This window comes from Dermacentor albipictus, chromosome 7 (genome assembly GCF_038994185.2).
Source record: "Dermacentor albipictus isolate Rhodes 1998 colony chromosome 7, USDA_Dalb.pri_finalv2, whole genome shotgun sequence".
Taxonomy (NCBI): domain Eukaryota; kingdom Metazoa; phylum Arthropoda; class Arachnida; order Ixodida; family Ixodidae; genus Dermacentor; species Dermacentor albipictus.
In genome coordinates, this window is record NC_091827.1 from 109,792,567 (window position 1) to 109,818,254 (window position 25,688).

The following is a 25,688-nucleotide window of genomic DNA, read 5'->3' on the forward strand; positions in this document are numbered from 1 at the left end:
CGGTATTTTGCGCCACGGGGCGATACTTTGATTAAATCGGTGATTGCCGGTGGGCCTTCGGACGGCGGCCGGGCTGATGGCTCATACCCACCAGTGGGATATGGCTGCTGATCAGCATCCTGCCGCTGGACTATCCACCGGGGACAATTCCCCTTCGGCAGGTTCTTCCCCGTGATCGTACAAGTCTGTTTTCTATTTGGACGGGGATGGCGCGATTCGCGATGTGATCCTGGAGTCTCGCGGAGGAAGCCGCCCTGCTGCCATCGCTGGTCGTGGTGCGCTTCCGGGCAAAGCCAACCAGACGTCCTCCGAACAAAGCCGAGTGGGTGGCGCCCTGACGGCGTCGTTTCATCGCGCGGTCGTGCTCCAGAAACAAATCACAGACATTCTTTTTGATACGCAATGCAAAGTGACCAATGTTCATCCCTCTCAAATCCTCGGGCATTTGAGGCAGATTTTACAGGAATATGGCGATATGCGAGCGGTGGCGGCACGAAGTGCGGCCATGCGGACGAACTGCGTGAGCAGCTGGACCAGCAACGGGTCAGTCCGGCGTTGTGCCCCAGGGCTGACGCCCGGGGCGTGGCTGTGCCTTCCTACGCTGCCATTGCCCGAGGTGGTGCGCCTCCAGTTCCAAGGGCGCCTGTTGGGGATGAACGCACTGCTGCTGCGGTGACCTCGGCGTCTACCTCTGCCGAGGGAGCCGTCCATGCCTCCTTCAGGCGAGGTCATGCACATAATATGTTTTTAACTCCTCTCGTTCCCACCTCCACCGTCGCTCAGGACCTAAACACTGTAATAAAAGCGAACATTGATCCCGTAAAAGAAAAGCTAGGCGGCATAATTGTTAGAAAGACACCACATCGGTTGACAATTCTGTCGAACGAGAATACCTCAATGGACAGGCTCAAGGCTGCCCTCGAAAGAAACCCTGTGACTAACGCCACCATGTTCAACCGATTAGCACAAAAACGGAAGCCCCATATTAAGCTAAGGGGGGTAGATCCCGACATGCCCGCCTCTAACTAGGTCCCGCAACTCAACGCTGCAATCCTGGTTTAGATCTAGACTTTTCATTGTGCTCCGTGCGCGTATCCTTTAAGGAACGCTCGGGCAAGTTCTCTCACGTGCTGGAAGTTAATCCCCCGGCGTTCCGCTCCCTCCTGAGTCGCGGGCGTATTATGGTGGGCTGGACATCAGCAGCTGTGGTAGAGGGCCTCCATATCCCCACCTACACGTTTTGTGTGACCTATGGCCACCCTCGCCGTGCTTGTCCAGTGTGACAGCAGGGAGGCTATGGCTGTTTGCACGCGCTGCGCAGGCCCGCACCTCGGCGCACAGTGCAACGTGCCGCAAAGCTGGTCAAACAAGCTCACATCCCACTGGAGACCGCCTCTGCCCTCTTTCGGCCAAACGGGTAGCCCGCCTGCGGGCTAGAATAGATTATGGTTAACGCTCACCACATTGCTCCTGGAGTGGTGCGCGACGGCCTCAGTGTGGCGAATGGCAGATCCCGCGCTCACGCACATTGGTGGGCGTGTCCACTGTGCTCGAGTGTGCGACTGGGGCCGCCGCGCGCCGTCCTCTATCTTAGGCAAGCTCACCTGTTTTTTCTGTCTGATTCTCCCCTTACGGTCTAGTACGTTGCTTGCTTTCTCCCCAATCGCTTTTCCTCACTCCTTTTTCTTTACTCTCTTCTGCCTATTATCTTGCTCGGTGCCTTTCTGCACCTCCTGCCCGCCTTTCCTTCTTTGGCATTCGGTCAGTACATGTGCAGCCTCCGCCACGGGGTCTATGCTTACGAGGAAACACACCCATGGATCTTTAATGCGACCCGTTGGCGCTCGGGCACGCACTTGCGACCGCGATTCTGGCAGCTAGACCTTCCTTCCCGGCATCAATGGTTTTCAATCGAATATGGCTAGGACGCATACCCTCAAGTTCCTAGAGACCAACATCGACCACACCCGAGATGCGATGAAGTTGTTGGTTGACCACATGGATCGGGGTGTCTTTTCATTTGCCATCATCTCAGAGCTGCACATCCGAGATTTCAAAATTGCCGACGTACTGCATACCCTAACTTCTTTCAACACCCCGGTGAATCCGCGCCTAATGCTGCTGGCACCGGCTCCCGGTTTTGACCTGTGCCCGGTATAGCTATCGCCGCATGTAGTAATGGTCAGCTGTGCCTGCCCGGGGTAGGAATTCGTCCTTGTGGCGACCCATGCCCCTCCGCATCGACCTATAGACCCCATCCTAGATGAGCTCTGGCAATGTTTATCCCGGAAGTCCTCTCAGAACTTTGTTCTAGCCGGGGACTTTAACGCCAAGCATGAACTCTGGGGTCCTACAGCTGGCGACATGCGGGGCGTCCAGCTGGCAAGTTTTGCCAGCGGCAATGGCCTACACATATTGAACGACCCCACATCTGCCCCTACCTTCGACACGCCTTACGCCAGTTCATGGATTGACGTCACGATGCTGTTAATACCTTTGGCTCGGGAGGGGTACACTTGGGCAGTGTCGCACGCGGACACGCTCACGGAACACAGATATATTGAATTTTCTCTCTGTGCGCCTCCCGGCATAACCGTAAAGCGTCTGACCACTTTTGCGCAATATGAGATATTGAATGTCCTGCAGACCTTCGCTTGGTTTGCACGGGTGTATCGCTATGCCTTCTACACGACCCTTTCGCTGGACATAGTGCTCGCGCAAATAAACCGTATCTACGATGCACTTTCTCGACAGTACATGCGAGTAATACGACAACGAGGTGAGCGGGCCAACGCGTGGTGGGCCCCGAAATTGGGGGAGGAGCGCGCAAGAGTGCGCGCGATGCGACGCCGGGCTCAGGGGACACGGGACCCAGTGCTCCGAACGGTGTTCAGGCGACAATATGCCAACGCCTTCGCGGTCTACAAACACAATATCCGAATCGCGAATGACAGCTTCGAAAAGACTTTCTGTCTAGACCTTACCACGAAACACTTTTTTGGCAAACCGTTTAAGCTGGCTTTTGGCAAACACGTCACATGGACATCCCTTCCCCCGCTCGCTGTGTCTCGGGAAGGATCGACGGTGTCCGTTCTTGACTCCACCGCGTTGCTCTTGCGAGAGCATGTGGCTAATGACGATCCGACCTCTGACAACGAGTTGCACCAGCGCCTTTAGCAGCTCACCACTTGCCCTTATCCTTGGCAACGCAAGGACCGTCCGTTCAGCATGGCAGAGCTCGAACATGGATCTCGCTTCGCAACTCTTGAGCGGCGACGGGGCTGGACGGCACCACCGGCATGTTTGTCCGCCAGCTGTTTCAGCAGCATCCCCACTTTTTTCTGTCTTTATTTAACAGTGCTCTCAATCTGGGCCATTTTCCCTTCTGTTGGAAGGTTGGCAGAATAATTTTCATACTGAAGCCTGGCCGTCCCCCTCACCTTGCATCCCTTGTCGTGAACTCGCTTTTCAGGAAGGTCCTCGAACGCTTACTAAATTCCCGGCTATACTATTTTTTGCACTCACACAATCTTCTTCATCCTCGCCAGTTCGGATTTACACATGCTTGTTGTGTCCTTCAGGCGCTCTATGCATTACGTCAGACGCTGTGCGCCCTGAAATCCATCAAGACTCCAGCCGTCCTGATCTCGTTAGAATTTACAGGGGCCTTCGACAGTGTGTGGCACGACAATGTTCTCTTCTTTTTCCGCAAACACCGGTGCCCTGTGAACCTCTACAACCTGCTGCAGTCCTTTCTGACGGGTCGAACGCTTGTCTTTCTTTCGCACGCGGTTGAGGTGACTGCACGCTCGTCGACTGGCACCCCTCAGGGATCACCGGTCAGCCCACTATTATGGAACGTAGTCATCCATTCGCTCCTACATCTCGACCTTCCCGAGGGAGTACACATGCAGGCCTATGCGGACGACACCATTCTCCACATTACTGACACTTCGCGTTTGCAACTGCAGGCCTTGGCGGAATCGGTCCTTACCTTGGTCTGTAATTGGTCTCGACAGAACAAGGTCCAAATCAGTCACCCAAAATCTTTCTTTGTATTTTTAACAACGGCCACATTGGAACGTGAAAGCGGCGGCCGTCCATCCAATTGTTTGGTGCTTTCTTGCACTGCGAAGATCGCACCACACTTTTGGTGTGGTCTTTGACGATAAACTTAACTTCTTTGCTCACGTTGACGACATGAAATCTAATTCAGAGGTATTGGCTGTTCGTTTATTAAATTTTAGCCGTTTACGTCGCACGCACCCTCCGGCAATTATACGCCGACTATACCGACAGGTTTTGCAGCCTGCACTTGCATACGCGTCCCCAGTTTGGTGGCTCCCCTTCCCCTCCGCCCACCTTACCATGCGTGTCCTCTCTGCCCAGCAGTCCCTTCTTGTCGCCATGACGAGCGCTTACCACACGACGCGCACGTCGGCACTTCAGGTGTTAGGCAACTGTCCTTACCTTACTGTGGAGTTGGATCGATTGGCGGCAAAGTTCTCCCTATTTACACTTCGCCAGGTGACTCATTATGACGTTGAAACTTTTCATCTCCACCTACTCGACTTCCCCTGTGACCCGTGAAAGGAGCACCCTAGTGAGCGCGTCCGGTTTCCCTTCACGCACCTCACCCCTGAAAAGGCTAATATGATTTCCCGGGCTCCTGTTTATCATTTAAACATGGACGGCGCCTACACCACCACTGCGGCGGGCGCCGCGTTTGTATCCTTGGATCGGTGTGGTCGCGTCGTCCGTGTGAGCAAATACGCGATTGTTAGTGCCTCTTGAGCATTCGGCACTGAGCTGTGTGCATTTGAGGAGGCTCTGGCATATATAGCTACCCTGCGCCACACATATAACTGTACATCGACTGTCTGTCGCTGTTGATGGCCCTGTCGCGGTTGCGCGGTGTGGGGGAGCAGATGGGGCGGGTCAGGAATGCGCTTCGTTTTCTGGCAAGCAACGGACCTGGTGTCCTGTTAATTCCCGTGCCAGGGCACCGGTGCATGCTGGGTAACGAGCTTGCTGACCCCGCCACTTCGTCTGCGTGCATTAATGGAGCACATTGAACGAGCTCTCACTCCGTTCGATCGATCAGAAAGTGTTTTTTGGGGATTGCCCCGAACCAGTGGCACCAATACTGGCAGTGGGAGGGGCAGGGCACCTACCTCTACGCTTAAGTGCCCAGTGTTCACTCAATTCCTGACTGGTTCCCTCCAAACCGCTTACTCGTTAACCTCTTCACAGGGCATGGACTCTTCCCATATTACTTGCATCGATTTCGTCTTAGTGCCACAAATCTTTGTACCTGCGTGGCGGATTGCGAGGGAGCGGAGCATTATTTAATGCGTGCCCACGTACTGCGCCGATAGTGGCGCAAATGTGTGCTCACTTCCGGATTGAGCATGTGACGCCAGCAGTGTACCCTGCGATGCTACAAAGTAAACGACAGCGCGCATTGTTATTACAGGTAGCCCATGTCATTGTACGTTCTGTGCCTGTGCAACGCACTACTATCACTTTTCCGGATGGCTCATAACTCCCCTTGCTCTTCCATGGCTTCTGTCTGTCTCCTCGCTCTTTCACGCTTTCATATTACTTTTGTATGTCGCTTCGTGCCATTAGCACTGTACATGCCTAACGTGGTGGGGTCTATAGCCCGTTGCTTATGGTCCTAACTGCATGCTCGATCTACTTTACCTCCTTTCCTGTCCACCTCTTCACATCTCTGTTTCTATCACTCTGTTGCGGAAGTGTTTTTGACACAGAGCTGTTCTTCCTTGCTCCAGTTTATTTCTGTGAAATTCTAAGTTCATCCAGTGGTCCTCGCTCCCTGCTCGGTCGTGATGGAAGTGGACGACCCCGCACGTCTGCCGGCGACGGCGGCGTCAGCGGCGGCCGCCTCCAGGAAGCGGAACGGTCAGCAGAGCGACAGCGACAGTGAGGACACCCATGTCTACTCTCTCAGCAGTGAGGACACTTCCGATGACGACTTCCAGCTGGTGCAGAGCCGCAGAGCGAAGAGAAGAAACACCAGGACGTCCTCATCGTCAAGCACGCAAACAGTAAGACACACGCAGAGGCCGGACACCAATACCATCATATTTGTGCCCTTGCTTCCCACCGTCAACATGAAGCTACTCAACCGGCAATCTGTGTCGATGTCACTGGAAGCCCTGGTGCCAAATGAAATATCGGACATCCGAGTCAACACACGGAAAAATCTACTGGCGGTTGATGTCCAACATGCGGCTGCTCTGAGCACTCTACGCAGCGTAACGGACATCGATGGCATTCAGGTGCGCTCTTACATCCCTCTGGGATCTGACGTAGTCAGTGGCGTTATCTACGACGTAGACGTCGCCATCCTTAATAACGACTTGCCGATTCTTATCAAGCCAGCCAATGATGAGGTCATTGTTGATGTTAAGCGGCTAGGCAGTTCACGCTGCGTGAAGATTGCATTCAAGGGTAAATATATACCCTCGCATGTTAAGGTGGGACACTTCAGACATGCAGTGCGGCCTTTCATTGCGAAACCTCTTCAGTGCCGCAAATGCATGAGACTGGGACACGTGAGCAGCGTCTGCGAAAATCAGGCAGCATGCCCCAGCTGCGGAGAGCCCCACGTTGCAGATAAGTGTGGCGCGACTGTGATGAAGTGTTCCAACTGCGGAGGGTCACACGAAGCTTCCTCGAGGAAATGCCCGCTTATTAGGAAGGAAATGGCTATCTTGAAAGAGATGGCGAGAGATCATTCATCTCATCGCGAAGCCGCCGAAAAAGTCAGGAAGCGACGTTCCCGTCGCCGGCGCCCCTCAAGGAAGGCTGTTGTCTCTGCGACGCGCATGCCACTGCCTACAACACCTCCTCCTCCTCTGCCGCCCGGGCCAGACACTGTCGAAAGGACCGCGAAGAACAAGGCAACTGAGAAGACCACACCTGCAGAATCTTGGCCGGCTCTACCGAAACGACAGCATCCACCGACAGAATCACAGCAAAATTTTGCTGGACAACCCCCGAAGTCTACTGTCCGTGATTTGTGCGACCAAGACAAGCAGGTGGCTGATATGCTGCAATCTCTAATTAATACAATGCGCATCATACTGAACAAGCTGCAAACCCCAGCAGCTCGAAGTGCTCTGCAAATACTGGATGCACTAAATCCAGTGCTTGCTAGCATCGTTTAAGCATCATGGCTCGAACAATAGTCCCCTTCCGCACTGAAGTTAAAGGTGCGTCGATCTTTCAGTGGAATGCTAGGGGTCTAAGGACCCGCATAGCAGACTTTCGCCAATACATTTTTACACATCGCTTACCCATACTGGTCATTTGCGAGCCAAATACGTCAACACCACTCAGACTGTCCGGTTACGAATCCTTCGTCTCGTCCACATGCGGCGCGAGCACGAAAGTAATCATCTACATCCGTGAATCGTGCATTACTGCAATACTTGAGGTACACCGGTTTAAGAGACCGTTTATAGTGTCCCTGTGCTTAGTGTCCCTCCCACACGTACTCTGTGCTCACTCTCTCCCTTTCTTCTTTCTATTCCCCTTTCCCCCACCCCCAGTGTAGGGTAGCAAACCGGATACTCTTCTGGTTGACCTCCCTACCTTTCCTGTCCTTGCTTTCTCTCTCTCTCTCACTCTGTTGCTGCATAACACACTGCCTTCAGACCCATGCTGGCACGCATCATTAATCTCCTCCTGCTCGGCGACTATCCCGGGCATTTGTGATTTAGAGCTTTCAGGTCAATCACCAGATCATGCTGCTCTCGGTCTACCACGGACCTAGCCTCCTGCCACGCCAATATGCGATGTACCCCGAACCCAGCACCAGGAAGTGCGCACATTGATCTGTCCCCTGGCCAGAAGATCGACGGAAGATGGCTGGCCTAATTTAAGCTATCGCATCTTTATGCAATATTGCTGCAGCATACCAATGACTGCCCATCTCTGCCGGAACCTAATGCTTATTATAACATACAGGAGCATGCTACTTGGTGGATCCGAGCTGCCAATTTTGCTAACTTACTCCATATTCCTATATTATCCTAACTTACACCTTTGGCTTCAGCTCGTAAGTTTTTTTACCTTATTGGCTTTGGTATTTAATTTATTTTGGATTGTCATTCGTGATGATCCCTCAATTTTTTATATTTTGATTGGCGTTCTAAGCCCGCTATACTTCATGGTGGTGCGGGCCTCCCCCTCTTTTCATTTATGTTGTTTTTGCACTGGGGGAAACAACTAAGCAACAGCAGAAAGTGCCACCATTACTGCGGCCTATCGAAAACTACGCACTGATTCCGCACCTGGCGTCGTAGTGCTGACGAACTCAAAATCATCGTTACAGCAATTACACTGTGGCCTACCACGAGACAAGTTTACAAGGCAAACGTTGGCACTGATCAAAGCTTTAATGAGCAAGAGATTTACCGTAATATTCCAATAGATCTCATACCACGCAGGAATGGAAGGAAATGAAAAAAGCTGATGCTCTTGCACCGGGCATGGACATGTGTCCCAAAAGTAAGAGTGCCAGCGATTTTCAGAACCCTAAGAATGTAATCCGCAATCACTTTAGGGCGATCTACCAGGCTCCATACCCAGCCTGTGTGACCCGTGGACTTATTTGGGAAGAAACAACGCTGTTTTACCTCAACCGAACCAACTCCGCGTGCACAACGGCTTGGTTATTCAAGACTGGACGCTGCGTTTCCCCTTTCTGTGCGTTTTATAGTGAGATCGCCGGCATTGAACATTTCATTTCGATATGCCCGCAGTTCGACGCAGGAAGGAAAGCGATGGTCGACAGCCTGCAAAAGAATGGTACTCCGCACAGCGCCTTTCAAGACGTCGTTTGGTCCGGAGTGCCTGCGGCAATCAGGAAGAGACGGCAACGACTGCTGATTGCCTTCATTCGAGACACAGGGTTCTTCGACACCTGGTGACATACACTGTGACACACATAAGAGTCTCAGGTGCAACGATTGCCGGTTATGTATGCTAGGCTATCCCCGCCTGCTGCAACACCCCAACGACAACGACGACCACCACCCAATTGTGGGATACGACGACAACCGACGCGATGACGCCCCTCATCTTTCCGCCGAAAACGTTACGCTTCCTCCACGAGCCAGTGTTCTAGTCGAAGTTATGAGCGGTGCAATGCGCGAAGACGAAGTGCCTGCAGAATGCAACTTATCCCGACTACTGACGCAAGGCGTTTGTGCGGCTAGGAGTGTGCTACAGCTTAGGCATGGCCGTTCTCAGTTGCTTGTCACCAACTTCAGCAATGAGCATCGCCACCCTTTCCCGCGGTACTTCGAATGCGTTTACCAACCGAATAGAGAACCTGGCTGAATGTTTTGCCACTGAAGCCAAGAGGATGCCTGACAAGTTACTGGGCAATATCTTCATTAATTCAGAGCTATCGAGAGACAACCAGCCAGCACAGCACGAGCTCTTGCTTGAATTGCGGGCATGCATGGCAAATGTATCTAAGGTAAGCCAGACTTCAATCATAAACAACAGGATCATCACATGTGACCACTCACGTCCGATACGCTAGCAGCTTTACCGCGTGTCAGCGAAAGAACGAAAAGCGATTCGTGCGCAAATAAAAGTGATGCTTGAAGATGGCGTAATCGAACCTTCCAAGAGCTCATGGTGGCCGCCGATCATTCTTGTCAAAAAGAAAGACCAAACGCAACGCTTCTGCGTCAACTACCCGAAGCTCAACGACGTAACTAAATAGAGCGTGTAGCTCCTGCCTCGTATCGACGACTCGTTAGAGAGACTGCGGCGCGCCTAGTATTTTTCTTCACGCGATTTGAAAAGCGGGTACTAGCAGATTGAGGTAGACAAACGAGACCGCGAGAAACGTGCCTTTGTGACTCTTGACGGCCTCTACGAATTTCCAGTGCTCCCGTTCGGCTTGCGTTCAGCCCCAGCTACTTTCCGGCGAGTGATGGATACTGTCGTCGCTGGACTGCAGTGGCATACTTGTCTCACGTACCTTCATGACGTAATAGTCTTTTCTGAAACATTTGAGCAATAATTTTAGCGCCTGCGCAATGTGCTCCATGCGATCCCATCGGCTGATCTCACACTTAAACCAGAAAATTGCCACTTCAGTTATGAAGAGGTCAAGTTCATTGTGCACGTCGTAAGCACCAGTAGAGCTCGACCCGATCCCGACATGGTTTCCGCGGTAGTAGCAATTCCTCCTTCGGCCGACAAGAAGGCCGTGCGGCGTTTCCTAGTCTTGCGTGCGTATTATCGCTGTTTTATTGAAAATTTCTACGGGGCAGAAACCTGGAAGCTTACGAAAAGGGTTCTGCTCAAATTGAGGACGACGCAACGAGCTATGGAAAGAAGAATGATAGGTGTAAGTTCAAGGGATAAGAAAAGAGCAGATTGGGTGAAGGAACAAACGCGAGGTTATGACATCTTAGTTGAAATCAAGAAAAAGAAATGGGCATGGGTAGGACATGGAATGAGGAGGGAAGATAACCGATGGTCATTAAGGGTTACGGACTGGATCCCAAGGGAAGGGAAGCGTAGCAGGGGGCGGCAGAAAGTTACGTGGGCGGATGAGATTAAGTAGTTTGCAGGGACAGCATGGCCACAATTAGTGACTGGGGTTGTTGGAGAAGTATGAAAGAGGCCTTTACCCTGCAGTGGGAGTAACCAGGCTTATGATGATGATGATGATGATTGAAAAGTTCTCTAAGAGAGTGAAACTCCTGACTCGCCTTACAATGGATGACACGCCATTTTCCTGGACGAATGAGCAATAGGCGGCCTTTGCTGAACTACGTCCACGCATGCAGTCATTACCCGTCCTGGCACAGTTTGATGACTACGCTGACACCGTGGTGCATACTGACACCAGTTACATCAGTCTTGGTGCATTACTCGTCCAACGTCAAGACGGCATTGAAAGAGTAATAGCTTACACTAGCCGCTTGCTGTACCGTGTCGAAGCGAACTATTCTACCGTAGGAAAAGAGTGTCCCGCGGTTGTGTGAGCGATCATGAAGTTTCGCCCATACCTCTATGGCCGTCCATTTATAGTGGTCACAGACCACGATGCCCTATGTCTTTCAGCTGTCTTCATTAAACGACGCGAGTATTCTTTGAAGACGCGTGACAATATATATATATATATATATATATATATATATATATATATATATATATATATATATATGTATATATATATATATATATATATATATAGAGAGAGAGAGAGAGAGAGAGAGAGAGAGAGAGAGGGCTCTTTATTAGAAAAATAGAGAATTTTGCCGGCGCGTATATAACCGCTGGCATGCTACTCTGTATAGGGATGGGGAATGGGATTAAAAGATTCCAGAAAAGATTGGGAGAAAAAAAGGATAAAAATAAATATGAAATGTCCGAGTGGACCTGATACTAATTTTTACAGGTGACATGGCGGGTAAATTTAGGCTTTTGTATAGGAAGGATGCAATTCTTAAAGCTTTCCTATTTGACCAATTTCTGTCAGGTATTTGAACAATAAATCCAAAACCCGTCGCTGTTTTGAAGGGCCGGGCATTGGACCTAAGATGTTCGTTAACGTTAACGGTTCGGGGCAAATCATGTTCATTTGGTGCTCAAAAAATTGTCTCTCGTCGCGGTACGCGGGGCATTCTAGTAATACGTGCTCAATTGTCTCTAAGTTGCGACAGTTATCACAGTATGGGCTAGTGGTAAGTCCTGTGCGGTACTGATAATTGTTCGTGTATGCCACGTTCAGTCGAAGACGATGGTACAATGTCTCTAAGTGTCGAGGAAGTCGTCGCGGAATTTTCGGTCTCATTTCTGGGTCAATGTAACGTAGGAAGTTGTCTTGGTGAAGCGGCAGATTCAAGATGCGGTCTTTTTCTTGATAGGCATATTTTTTTGCCATGGTTGAAGCGTCGGCTTTTGTAAAATATGTTCTTCTGAATTTGCGGTATTGGAGTCCATTTCTGGCAGCTTCGTCCGCTCTTTCATTTCCCGAAATGCCGGCATGGCCAGGTATCCACTGAAACTTTATGCAATGCCCAGCAATCTTAGCCCTGTGGTGAAGATATGCAATGTCCAATGCTGCTAGTTGATTATTGCAACGCTTGTGCCTGTTCCACATACTTTGTAGGGCTGCTTTTGAGTCTGTGAAAATCACCCATGTCTTTGGCGGCTGCTGTCGAAGTACATACACAAGGGCCTCCTTAATGCCATATAGCTCCGCTGAAGTAGATGATGTCGCTCGCTCAAGACGAAACGAGAATCATTACCCTGTAGAGGGAACAAAAAGTCCGCATGATGAACGATGTGGGGTTGTAGAGCCATCTGTGAAAATGTGCGTTGCGGCTGCGTATTCTTTGTGCATATATTCTAAAGCTATCTGATAGGTCGCTGCTTGAGGCATTTTCTTTTTCGCACTGATTCCAGGTATGTATGGCACGATTTCCAGTGGGGACAGTGTCCATGGTGACATGTTTCGCGGCATAATTTGTGACGCCTGAGCAGGAATCGAAATAGATAAGCTTCCGACGGCCTGCCCAAAGCTAGATGTAGCACAGGTTCTGGAAATATCCTTTAAAAAGTGAGTCTTCGTATGAATGACGTGGCGGAGGTGTATCCGAAGTGTCTCCTGCGAACAGAGCACTTCCAGAGGCAGGCATCCGGCTTCTGCTACAGTCCCTGAGCGGGACGACCCCTTCGGAAGGCCAAGACATACGCGAAGGCAGTTGTTTCGTGCTGCCTCGAGTTTTCTCTTGCTTGTGGGAGACGCTTTGTGCAGGATCGGGAGGTAATATCGTAGTGTTCCGTCGACGTAGGCCTTATGGAGGAGCACCATTGATCGACAGTTGCTGCCCCACTGTGATCCGGCTAAAAATCGGAATACGTGCGACGCCGAGGAAATCTTCTCACTCAATTTTTTCACTTGGGGCGACCATGTGAGGTTCCTATCGATCGTCACTCCAAGAAACCTTTGCGTCTTGACGTATGGAAGGGCGCGACCACCCAACACTAGTGGGTATTTTTCCATATGCCTCCGCGTGAAAGCCATGGCAACGCTTTTGTCGGGGGACACTTTCAGACCCCTTGGATTTAGGAAGGCCGATATATTTGCTAGCGCTCTCTGGAGGCGTTGTTGGGTGGTACTGCGGGAACGCGCCGCACTCCAAATGCAGATGTCGTCCGCATATAGTGTGATTTTGACACCAGGGGGCAGGTTTCTTTTCAGATGGATGAGGACTAAATTAAATAATACCGGGCTTAACACAGCTCCTTGTGGCACTCCGTTCTCGACGGCATAAAGCGCTGTGGGGCCATCCGGGGTACACATGAAAAGTTGGCGTCCTTGAAGATAGTCTGCAATCCATGCGTAGAGCCGTCCTCCAAGACCAAGAGTTTCCAAAGCGTCAAGTATCGCTGTATGATAGACCGAATCATATGCTGCCTGAATGTCTAAAAATAATGCAGTAGGTATGTTTCCAGAGACCAATTCCTCTTCAAGTTATGAAACCAAGGCAATGACATTATCAATTGCGGATCTATTTTGCCGGAAGCCATTCATTTCCTCCGGGTAAACTTTTGCAGTTTCCAGGAACCAATTTAGTCGTTTGTAGATCATTTTTTCGAATAGCTTCCCTACGCAGCTAAGCAGAGATATGGGTCTGAAGGAGGCGTAATTTGTTGGCTGCTTTGATGGTTTCAATATAGGAATGACTTTCGCAAGCTTCCATTCCGTAGGAACCTCCCCAGTTATCCATGAGGCGTTGTAGTACTCCAGAAGGCGTAGGCGAGATGTGTGGCATAGATTTGCGAGCGCTTCATAACTCACGCCGTCATGGCCAGGTGATGATCGCTTGTTTACGTCGCTGATTGCTGCCGTGAGCTCTTCGATGGTGAATGGTAATTCTAAGTCAGGAAGGGTAGCTCGAGGTGGACTAGGCTGACGACTTGCAATTCGCCGCAAAGGTTGTGCCCCGTTGGAAAGGAGCCTGCAGTACTGCTCTGCCACCTCTTTCAGGGATGCGCGCTCATGTAATGAGAGGGCGATAACAGGATAAAGCTGTTGCGGCTCTTTGCGAATGCCTCTGACGACTCGCCAGATTTTGCTCAGCGGTTGTCGTATGTCGAGTGTCCCACAAAAGTCCCTCCACCTTTTTCGGTCCAGTTTGGTGAGGTAACGTCGTATACGCCTTTGTGCCCGTCGACAAGTTCTGAGGTCTTCGATATTCTTAGTACGTAGAGCCTTCCTTTCGGCACGCCTTCGAATGGCACATAATCTTTCAAATTCCTCGTCGTTTGTTGGTACATTACAATGCTTAGTGGCAGAGCGGGTACTTTGTTTGAGGCAATGAGCTATTGTCGGTATTATTTCTGTATTTGTAGTCGAGGCTGTGATTCCTTTGTCTACGGCTGCTGTGTAAGCTTCCCAGTCTACCGACTTCAGTTTCACTTTTCTGGGCCACGTCTGAAAATGAAGGGCAGAGATTAGGATCGGGTAGTGATCACAACCTCGAGTCTCGAAATCTGTACACCATCCGAACATCGGGGCCATTTGACTTGATACGAATGTGATGTCAATGCAGCTAACAGCTATATATATATATATATATATATATATATATATATATATAGATTTAGAAACGAAGGTGCACACTTACGAAAATTGCATCTTTAATGTTTGTAACGTTTCGGCCGTGCCACGGCCTTCGTCAGAATAAACTATATATATATATATATATATATATATATATATATATATATATATATATATATATATATATAGTAGTAGTATAAGACTTTTATTCAGCCAAAAATTACAGGCCGAGCATATCGACCGCCTGGGCGGCCAGTCGACGCTGTTCTTCTTCACCTTCAGCGCCAAGCCAGTCGAGCCAGGTGGTGATGGAAAGCGAAGGGGGAGGGTAGGAACTTGATTGCTGAGCAGTCGGACAGTAGAATAGGCAATGGGATAGGTCTGCATAAGTAGACGGGCAGTTGGGACAGGAGGGGTCGGAGCGATAGCGATAGAGAAAGAGGCGGGAAGGGGTAACCAGTGCATTCATTTGGATGTGCCGCAGAAGGCGAGCCTCCGGCACAGTGAGTGATGGATGAGGGGGAGGGTAGAGGCGCTTGTCGAGACGGAGCTGGAGGTAAACTTCCTTGATAGTGCGGCGCAGGGAGAGTCCCCCAGAATCCTGCGAGGGCCCCGACCAGGGGATCAACGGTGCCCGGTTAAAAACATCACGGGCGAGCTGATGGGCCAGCTCATTGCCGTCAATCCCCGAATGCCCAGGGACCCAGCGGAGGAAAACGGTGGAAGGTTGCTGTGCGGAGACCGCTCGTTCGACCTCTTGTTGGAGTGAATGGGGTAGGGTGCGGTTCTGTATGTGGCGAATGGCGGCTTGGGAGTCGGTGTATATCGTGTACTCTGGGAGCGAGGGCAGGGAGGGAAATGATTGTAGGGCATGTACAATGGCAAGGACCTCGAGAGAGAGTGCATCCGGAGGGTGTAGGTACGGCCCACTCGTGTGAGTTTCAGGTGCTGGGAGGTGGGGATGGTAGATAGCGTAGCCACAGGAACCTCGAGGGGCTATGAAAGAGGCATCCGTGTAGGCTACTCCCTGGGTAGTAAAGAGGGGGGAATGATGCTGCGCGGCCGCGTGACGACGGCCGGCATGCAGGACAGGGGACATATTAGACGGGAGGGGGAGAATGCGAAGATTGGGCGCCGGGGTGGATTTTGGAGAGGTAAAGGAGGAAACGGGAATGGGAGAGATACCCGCCTGGGCCAGTAACCACTGACCCTGACGGGTAAGAGAAAGCCGGGCAAGCTGGGAGTCACGGTAGAGAGAGAGAAGAGAACGAAGAGGATGGAAGAGGCCTGTGGCAAAGAGCTTAGCAGTGGAGGTGGTGATAGGGAGGTTGAGCGCTGCCTTGTAGAGGCCAACAAGGGCGGTTTCGAGGGTGTTAAGCTGAGTGTGGGTGAAGGAAACGTAAGGCACAAAGTACAGGAACTTGTTGAGGGCGAGCGCATGGGCAACTCGGCACGCATGAGCCTCGTGGAGGCCCGAGCGCCGAGTGACCACGCGCCGCAGGAGGTGAGTTACCGAGTGACAAGTCCTGACCGCGTGGTGTAGGGCTTGCACATTCTTGGCTGCATGTAACGGGAAGCCAAGAACTTTGCATTGGGGGACAACAGGAATGGGAGAGCCGGAAAGATGTAGGGAGATTAGGGCGTTGTGGGAGCGCTGGTATGAGGAGTAGTTAAGAAGGAGAAGCTCGGATTTCTCCGGAGCAGGTGACAAGCCAGCAGTGGGGAGAAAGGAGTTGATGAGATCGAGGCCACGTTGCAGGGTGTCCTGTACGTGACCGGGAGAACCAGACGAACACCAGAGGGTGATGTCGTCGGCATAAAAGATGTGGTGGAGGTCAGGAATCTGGGCTAGTTGGGAGGCGAGAGGGGTCATAGCAAGATTAAAAAGGATAGGAGAGAGAACAGCACCTTGAGGAGTGCCACGGGTGAGCGGGTGGGGATCGGACAGATGTGTGTCCACTCGGAAACGAGCCACTCGGTTAGAGAGAAAGGAGCGGAGATAAGAGTACATGCAGTGTCCGCAGTCTAGGGAGGAGATCTGAGACAGGATATGGTCGTGGCACACACCATCGAAGGCCTTGCGGACATCAACAGTCACAAGAGCGTGGATCTGGCTGGGATTGGGTGAGAGAAAGGTGTGCTGGAGGATCAGGAACATGTCCTGTGCACAGACGCGCCGTCGAAAGCCGATAAGAGAGTGGGGGAAGAAATCTTTCGCTTCAATAAGATCAGAGAGGCGAGTCAAAGCCATTCGCTCAAGGGTCTTGCCAACACACGACGTCAAGGAGATAGGGCGAAGGTTAGAAAGGGAGGGAGGTTTGCCCGGCTTCGGAATCATAGAAATAAGAGAGGATGTCCAAGCGCTCGGCAAGCAGCCGCTGTCCCAGGCATTGTTGAAAGTCTGAAGGAGGAATTCCTTGGAGTGGTCGGGGAGGTTGCGGAGTGTAGTGTATGTGATGGTATCCTCACCGGGAGCCGAGCGAGAAGCATTAGCAGCCAGGGCAGCTTCGAGCTCCCGGAGAGTGAAAGGGCGGTCGAGGTCTGGGTTAGGATCGCCAGAGTAGGCTGGGTAGGAAGGTGTGAGAGGGGGTGGGAGATACAAAGAAGTGAGCTTGTCAAAGACCTCGGAGGGAGTCCCCTGAGTGAGGGCTTTTGCTAGAGTGGGAGCAAGTGCAGGCTTCGTACCTAAGAAAGATTTAAAAAGGGACCACGTGGATCGCGAGTGTAATGCAGAATCGAGGCCGTCACAAAGCGCACTCCAACGAGAATGCTCGAGGGACGTGCCATGGGCGACTATGTCGGCCCGCAGAGCAGCAATCCGAGAGGAAAGTTGGGCATTCTTGGGTTGGGAGCGCAAAGAACGTTGGAGACGTTTCATCCGACGCCATAAACGGAGAAAGTGAGGATCCGGGTCTGGGATAGGATGCCGTGAGCGAACGCGACGGCTACTGGTCGAAAGCGCAGCGGAGATGCGCGACGTCCAGTCATCGTAAGATTCAAAGGAGGCGGAAAGGAGATTAGTGCGAAATGTGTGCCAGTCAGTGTGAGTGGTTGAGTGCGATCGAGGGATGTGGGAAAGTGAAGCGGTAATATGAATGAGGAAATGGTCGCTGAGGAGTGTTTCAGCTGTGACCTGCCAGTGAAAGGAAAGGGAGCCCCGAGAGAAAGAGAGGTCGGGTGTCGTGGAGCGCTGTGAGACAATGCCCGCTCGAGTAGGGGAGCCAGGGGTATTAAGAAGGGTGAGGTGGCGTTCCTGGGCAAGACAGTGGAGAAGGCGGCCGGGCTTGAGGGTCTGGGGGTAGCCCCAGAGCGTGTGAGGGGCGTTAAAATCGCCCCCAAGGAGGAGATGGGTGGTGGCGGGAATAGAATGAAGGAACTTGCCCAAGGCAGTGAACAAAGAGGATGTGGCAGGGGGATTATAGAAAGACATAAAGGCGAGTGAGATGCGCGATGAAGGTCGGTAATACACAACACCAACTAAATATTTACGGAGGCTGGAGGGGATATCAAGTGGCTCGACGAGGACGTCGCTGCGTACATAAATGGACGCAAGCGGCGTGCCCGTCGTGGCATGGTAGGCGCGGTAACCTGGGACGGTGCGGGCCGTCCGAGTCTCCTGGATAAGGAGAAAATGGGGCAGGGAAGGGCGGGTGAGGAGATACTGGTGGAGGGGGGTCTTATTGTGGCGAAGGTTTCGACAGTTCCACTGCACAATCTCGAGGTCCTCTCCAGGCGCCATGTTTACGATAGATTAGAGGTAGAAGAGTTTGCGGGGACACGTTCCTTCTTTTTGGCCGGGGGCAGTGACTCCTGGAGGGAGCCCAGCATAGAAGCGAATGATTCCAATTGCTTGGACTGGGTTTGGAGGGTGGTGAGGATCTGGACAATCGAAGTTTCGAGCTGAAGCAAGCGAGTGTGGTGTGCAGTGGTGGTGGTTTCTACCAGGTCAGCCAATGGGGCGACCTGGGCGTTAGGGGACGGGGTGATGAGCGTGGCAAGGTGCTCATTTAGCTTGGTAAGCTGGGATGTAAGAGAGGAGGTTGTTGTCTTTAGGGTTTGTGTCAATGCGTGGATTTGCTGTTGTAAATCTTGGGAGATGCGCTGTTGTTCGCGCTGGTGACGCTCAAGCATTGTGAGCCGGAGATCGAAGGAGCGGTTCTCGTCAGTCAGGGATGGCGAGGGTATAGTAGAGGAAGAAAGGGATGCTTGCACCGAGGGCCCTTTGACTATAGCGGCGTAGGAGCCTGGAGGTGATGGAGCCTGACTTGACGGAGATGCATGATTAGCGAAGGAGGCGGAAGAAGGGGTGGGCTTCGTGGCCCTGCGCAAAGCTGTGCGACGGAGAAACGCGGCTTTGGCACACTCGCGTTGTTTAGCGAGGAGGAAGGGGCAGGTGGGGTCGAGAGAGGGATGTGTGTTTACCTGGCAATGAATGCACCATGGTTGGGCACACGCGTGAGCGGTAGGATCTGCGGGTAGGGGTGCAGCACAGCGGCGGCACTTGGCCGGAACGTCGTGCTGAGGGCATTGGTGAGCACGGTGTCCCAGAGCAAGACAACGGGTGCATGTGGGGGGCTTAGGCTTATGAGGGCGGCATCGGAAAGCGACGCGTTTAAAATATACGAAGTGGGGTATGACGGTGCCAGCGAAGGTTATGAGCACTGATTCTGTGCTGCCCATCATACGAGCAGCGAGAATATCAGTCGTGTATGATTCAAGGTCATGCATGAGCTGAGTAGGAGTAAAGTGACCACCAACGTTATGAATGACGCCGAGGCAGGAAATGGGAGGATTGGGGGCATATGTTTTGACGGTGATTGGCTTACCGTGGAGCTGAAGATGCGTGAGAGAAAGTAGGAGTTGGGCGGTGAGAGGGGAGTGTGTTTTCAGAAATACAAGGCTCTGAGCTGGCTTGGCCTGAAGGGTGATCTCTGCGCTGGTTTTGAAGGAGAGATGTGCGGCGGAGACGATGGCGGCAAGCAAGTCGTAAAGAGGCAGCTTGGGAGTGAGAGTACCGGGCGGAAGTTGGATCCCAACTGAGATGAGCTCGGTGCGAGGGCGGGCGGCGGAGGCAGGTTTGCGGCTGGTACTGACGGTGCTCCAGCCGCTTTCTAATGATGGCGTATTATGGTCGTTGTCTGGGGACGACGTGAAATCCATCTCCGCCGACGAGTCGTCAGCCGGATACACAGGGGTCAAGGAGGTAGGGGCGACAGAAACACATCTCGAAACATTGGGAATGACGTTGGTGGGCGTAGAGTTTGCACTGTCCAGCACGGCAGAAGTGGTGGATCCGGTGGGAGCGGCTGCAACAAGCGCGTTCAGCTGCGATTCTGATGTCTGATTGCAGCACTTTACAACAGGCGCCAATGTGGCCGGAATAGACGCGGCGGCATCCGTGGCGGCGACGGTGAACGCTGCAGGCTGCGACACGTTTAGTGGTCCGAGACTCTTGGCGTCGCTGACAGCGTGGAACTTGGTCGTAGGAGGCATTGAGGCGACGAACGCCGACTGCGACGCGGCGGTCGAGTCAGAGCTCTCAGCGTTGCTCACAGCGTTGAACGTGGCCGGAATATGCACGGCGGCGTGTGCGGAGTGCAGGAACGCAGCCGGTTGAGGCAGGGCTGCCGGCTTAGAATTAGGCACGTCGCTGGTAACATTCAGCGTTGACAGAGTAGGCTCAGTGGCACCGGCGGCGGTAGAAGAGGAGGCCAGCGGGGCATTGGTGGCTGTCGGCTGGCGGGTCTTCGTGAGACGCTGCATGTCAGAGGTGCAGGCGCGGCGAGTTAGGGCTAGCGCGGCGCCGCGCCGCTTCGTAGATTTGGAGGGGCCTGGAGGGCCAGCCTGGCGTCGGACCGGGAGTCGTCCGGTGTCCACTTGTGGCGGAAGTCTTCGTGAAAAGATGAAGAGTAGACCCAGGGGCGGGCAAGGCCCTGGACCGGGCCAAGGACGGGTGAAAACGGAGCACGATATGCAGCCAGATAACCAGAGTCATATATATATATATATAAGAATATCTATATATATATATATATATAAATATATATATATATATATAGAATAAACTATATATATATATATATATATATATATATATATATATATATATATATATATATATATTGTTTATTCTGACGAAGGCCGTGGCACGGCCGAATCGTTACAAACATTAAAGATGCAATTTTCGTAAGTGTGCACCTTCGTTTCTCAATATATATATATATATATATATATATATATATATATATATATATATTTGGGGTGTGCTTTTGTGCTCAGGATCAACAATAAAGCTGCAGGTGAACGTTAGCGCTTGTTCTCTCTCGACCTGCCTTTTCTACTTCATGTCCTTGTGCACAATAAAACGATGGTTTACCTACCGGATGAAACCGATTCCCTTCTGCAGTCAAAACGTGATTCGACTATAGTACCTTTTGTAGCTGGAGTTTGAGAAACTTGGGATGCAGTGAGGCGAACACTGGCAATCTGACGGGCATGTGCTGCCATGGTAATTGCATCGCCAGTGTATGCGCTGGGCAACTGTGTCCCACAAGGCAATTGCGGTGTCTGCGCGCATAACCTGATCACAGCCAAGATGTCTTAGTTTCTACAGTCTGCAAAATGTACATGGCGACCATGTCAGTAAGCGTCCTTCAGTAAGGCCATTTGTCTGTAGAAGATAATCTGTGAAGACTCGATGCTCAGTAGAGCATGAGCTGAGAATGTTGTCAATGACTTTAGACAAGAAGTAACATCAGCGATCTGTGAGGACCGGCCATGGAGTGCAGTGATTTAAGATGATGTTGCGCAGGAAAAAATCTCCCGACGTCTGCAGCGCAAGTGGTGTGCAGCGGCCGCGTAATGGCGTAGCGTGTGGTGCAATCGGCCACAACAGCATCCCCTTTGCTGCCGATGGCTGACATTGGGAATGGATCAAGCAGGTGGGGACCTACGTGACAGAAGCGCAGGGTGGAAATATCGCTCGGTTGTAGATGCCGGCTTGAGGCAAGGGAAGGACTTTCCGGCCTTGGCACAGGTTGTAGGCACTAACTTTCTGGGGTGGGGAGCGGTACAGATTGGGTCAGAAAAAATGTTGTAGAACTTATAGTGGTCGCAACATATCAGCTGACCAGTGGTGTCCTCTGGGCACGAGCTACAGGGGCGCGTGAAAAAATTGAACACTCTACGTTTGGTTCTCAAAGGGCTGCCTTGTCGTCTCGCATGCTCTGCTCCTTCGTGGCCTGCCAGCACGGCCCGACTGGAACGCCCCGCAATATGGGGCCGTATGACGTCAAGCTATTCCAATATGTTTTTATTCCAACCTCCTGACGCCAAATTTCTTTAAACGCCGACGCAAGCATCGCGCCGTCACCCGCAGGGTTGTTTGAACAAACCAATCAAATTCTCCTCTCGTTCATAGGAGGTCACTTTTTGGCTTGAAACAAGAATAATATTGTCCGCACTCAGCGGCTTGTCCTTTATAATTGCCTCACGACAGGCGAGGATCATGGTCAACTCTAGAGGGATTCGATGGGGCCGAACCACTGCACTGAATATCGATAACCGGATGAAGAGGGTGCTGCCGGCGCCTGCGATTGGTCCGCTTTCTCTTAGCTTGCGGTGGCTCGTCTACAATCACGGCGGCATGCAACGGAAGCTTAAGAATTTCGCTAAAACGGATCCTAAGCAAAAAAGAGTTGGTACAGCGAGGTCGTAAGCGTGCCGAAAGTGCTCAAAACGTTATGCGGCCACGCAGAAAGTTTGATTATACGCAAATAAACCCACGCTCACCGGCAGGAGCGAGTAACCAGTACCAGAGCGATCTGCAGCAGCCATCTTTTATTCCTTTCAGAACGGGGCCGCCTGCGGCTATTCAGAAGAAAACCAACTTTTGTTTGGAATATTAATGTATCTTTAACGCGTACACGTCACTTTGACGCCGTAGGTTTTTGCGGTTTTGTGACGTCGCGTGAGAGGCAGGTGCAGTGGGTCCAGCCCGAAAACTTTTACCAATGGCCGAGGGCTAATGGCTAAAAGGCATCGAATCAGAAATAACTATTTTTGTTTTGTTCGACCAAATCATGCATAATCAGTGTGCACAGGTCATATCATATGGGAGCTATCGCGGTTTTCGTGACGTCGCGTGACAGACAGGTAAATTTGGAGTGGTTCAAAAAAGGTTTTGAGCAACCGCGGTTGGCTGATTGCAGAATTGAAATAGAAAAGTTTGGAAGAGTTTTACGTTATAGCGCCCATGGTGTCAGAAGTTCGATCGATGTGAAAAACTTCCGTCTCTTAACGGCCCTCAACGACAGGATGCCCCTCGAAGAAAGCGCCCAATTGAATAAGTGGCTAGGCCTCGCTCTTAAGCCACTGGGCGCGTTCGACGTCTCTAACCCCACAAGTTGATCCTCGTGGAACCCTCGCTTCGCAGAATATGCCGCTGCTTCTGGACCATAGAAAGCTTCGCAAGAGGTCCAAGTACGCACGCTACTTGGCTGCATGGACCTACGCTCTCGTCCGCTTCTGGACACCCTTTCACTCGACGGAGACTCAGCGTCCTACGACCCTCTTGTGAAACGTTTCACCGAGCACTTTGTGCACCCTGATAATGAACTCTACGAGTCCTCCCGCTTTCATAAGCGTGTCCAGCTACCGGGCGAAAGCGTCGATACGTTTAACGCCGAACTCTGCAAGTTAGTAAAGCCATGCAACTACCCGTCATTGGCGGTGTAAAAACGCTTGGTTCGCGCAGGTTCGTTGTCGGCTTGCGGGATGCGCGTCTCTCAGACCAGCTGTGCCGCTCCTCGAAGCTCTCTTTCAAAGACGCTTGGATGCAAGCTAGTCAATCGAAAGACACTGATAAGGAACGCTCACTCGCGCAGGCTACCTGGCAAGCCGCGGCCTACATTAATGTCCCAAAAGCTCGAAAGTTCACAGCGTCCGAAGGCCAAAACAGCTAGCTCAGTGGACGCGAAATCGCAACGCTGCCACCGCGAAGCTGTGGTTTCTCCCTTCTGCAGTCGCGCGTTTCACGCACGCTCAAAGTGCCCAGCACAGAACTCGGTCTGCAATTTTTGTGGCAAGAGAGGTGATTTTGGTGAAGGCTGTTGTTCCAGAAAGCCGCAGCATGCCAAACTCAGTGTTATGGAGCTGCATGCTCTGGAGTAACCTGACAAAGCCAAGTTCGTTGATGTCACAGTCGACAATTACACAACTAAATTCAAAGTAGACTCAGGAGCTGAAGTTTCTGCAGTCACAAGTGACTTGCCTGAAGTTCCGGCGGAGCTCGACAGCGTTGATGCAGTCTTGACAGAACCCGGAGGACAACATCGCAGTGTACAGGGCTCATATTTGGCACGTCTATTTTGGGAACGAAAGACAAGCTCTCAGTGCTTTTACATCACTGAATCCCTTTTTGTACCATTACTGCGTTAGCCGTCTCTCCAGGCCCTTGAGGTCGTCAAATTCTTTGGTGCCGTGAACACTCCTGAACACTCACGCTTCATGCTGAACTGTTCCGCTTCCTCGGCACACTCCAAGATGAATACACTATTCGCTTCAAGCAAGACGCTGTACCATTCTCACTCAGTGCCCCTCGACGGTTACCTATCCCGCTGCGTGAAGTCATTCTGCAAGAACTGTAGAAACTTTAAGGCGACCGCGTCATTCGTCGGAGTGATAAACGAACTCCCTGATGTGCCGCTTTTTGGTAGTGGTACCTAACTTGAATGGAAAGTATCGTCTGTGTGTTGACTTCCCTCGACTGAACCAGGTGGTTCTCAGAGAGCGTCACATTCCGCCTACAGTTGAACACGTCCTTGGTCTTCTCGGTGATGCAGCTGTTTTTTGTAAGCTGGATGGCTTTCACTAAGTCAAGTTTTCAAGGGATTCTCAAGAACTGACTACATTCATCACACCTTTGAGTTGCTCATTCTTTTGCCGATTGCCCTTCGGTATCACGTCTGCTCCCGAGTATTTTCAAAAACAAATGGCGCAGACTCTCAAAGGTCAGGACGGTGTCGTAAGTATGATTCATGATATTGCTATGGTGAAGTGAAGGAAGAAATTGAATTGGACTAGAGGAAGACGAAGTCTGGAAGTTGCCTGAACGCGATATACCTCAGTTGTAAATATACTATATTTTACACTCGTGGGCCTGCTTTCTTCCTGCAACATTTTGGTGGAAGGTGCGGGGTACAATAACAGAACTTCCCAGCGGACGTCAGCTACCTGCCGCAACAATGGCAAATCAACCGACAGAAGCGACAACGCCTCAGCAGCCCGTGCCAACGGTCATCCTCACTCATCCGCCGGACCCAGGGCCATTTTGTAACACGGACAACGCCGACGTCGAGGACTGGCTTACGATGAACGAGCGAGTGTGCGACAACAACACGTGGGATCCAACTGTCAAGCTAGCAAACGTCATATTTCATCTAAGAGGAACTGCGAAGCAGTGATACGACACACACGAAGCTGACCTAACGAGCTGGGATGTCTGCAAAGAAAAAATGCGAGACCTGTTTGGCAGACCTGTCGGTCGTCAGCTGGCAGCAAGAAAAGAACTTGCGTGCCGCGCTCAGACGTCCACAGAATACTATGTACATACAGGATGTGCTGGCCCTCTGTCGCAAGGCTGATAACAACATGACCGAGGCAGACAAGATTGGTCACATACTGAAAAGTATTGCAGACGATGCCTTCAATCTCCTATGTGTAAGGATTGTGCCACTGTGGATGCAATTATAAAGGAGTGCCGGCGCTTCGAACAAGCGAAGGGCCGCCGCGTCGCTGAAACTTTGACCGATAGCCCAATCCCACCGCGACATCTTCTTGCGAAGACCCGCCGCGGTTCGTTCATCCCACAGGACCGGAAGATATCACGCGCATCGTTCACCGTGAGCTTGAGGCCATGGCTCCGGCTCCAGTTCATTCCGGCCGTTGGGAGAGCGTGCCCGCTATCTCCCTCATAAAAGCAGTCGTTCGGGAGGAAATAGCGAGTTTGGGCATTCCATCTCTTTGCTCGGTCCGCCATACAAACACCTACCAG

The 25,688-nt window shown here is 51.6% G+C and overlaps 2 protein-coding genes and 1 long non-coding RNA gene across 5 annotated transcripts in view; 1 reads left to right on the forward strand and 2 right to left on the reverse strand.

The window, feature by feature from the left end:
- The window catches only part of LOC139047577 (uncharacterized), a 216,372-nt gene that overhangs the window by 93,386 nt on the left and 97,298 nt on the right, over positions 1–25,688 (forward strand). The gene's annotated exons all lie outside the window — the stretch shown is intronic.
- LOC139047578 (uncharacterized) overlaps positions 1–25,688 on the reverse strand; it is a 120,930-nt gene that overhangs the window by 66,305 nt on the left and 28,937 nt on the right. The gene's annotated exons all lie outside the window — the stretch shown is intronic.
- On the reverse strand, positions 14,831–17,630 carry LOC135921361 (uncharacterized). The gene has a single exon (XM_065455695.2). It carries the CDS (start codon positions 17,511–17,513, stop codon positions 14,856–14,858), a length of 2,658 nt encoding a protein of 885 aa, XP_065311767.2. The 5' UTR covers positions 17,514–17,630; the 3' UTR covers positions 14,831–14,855.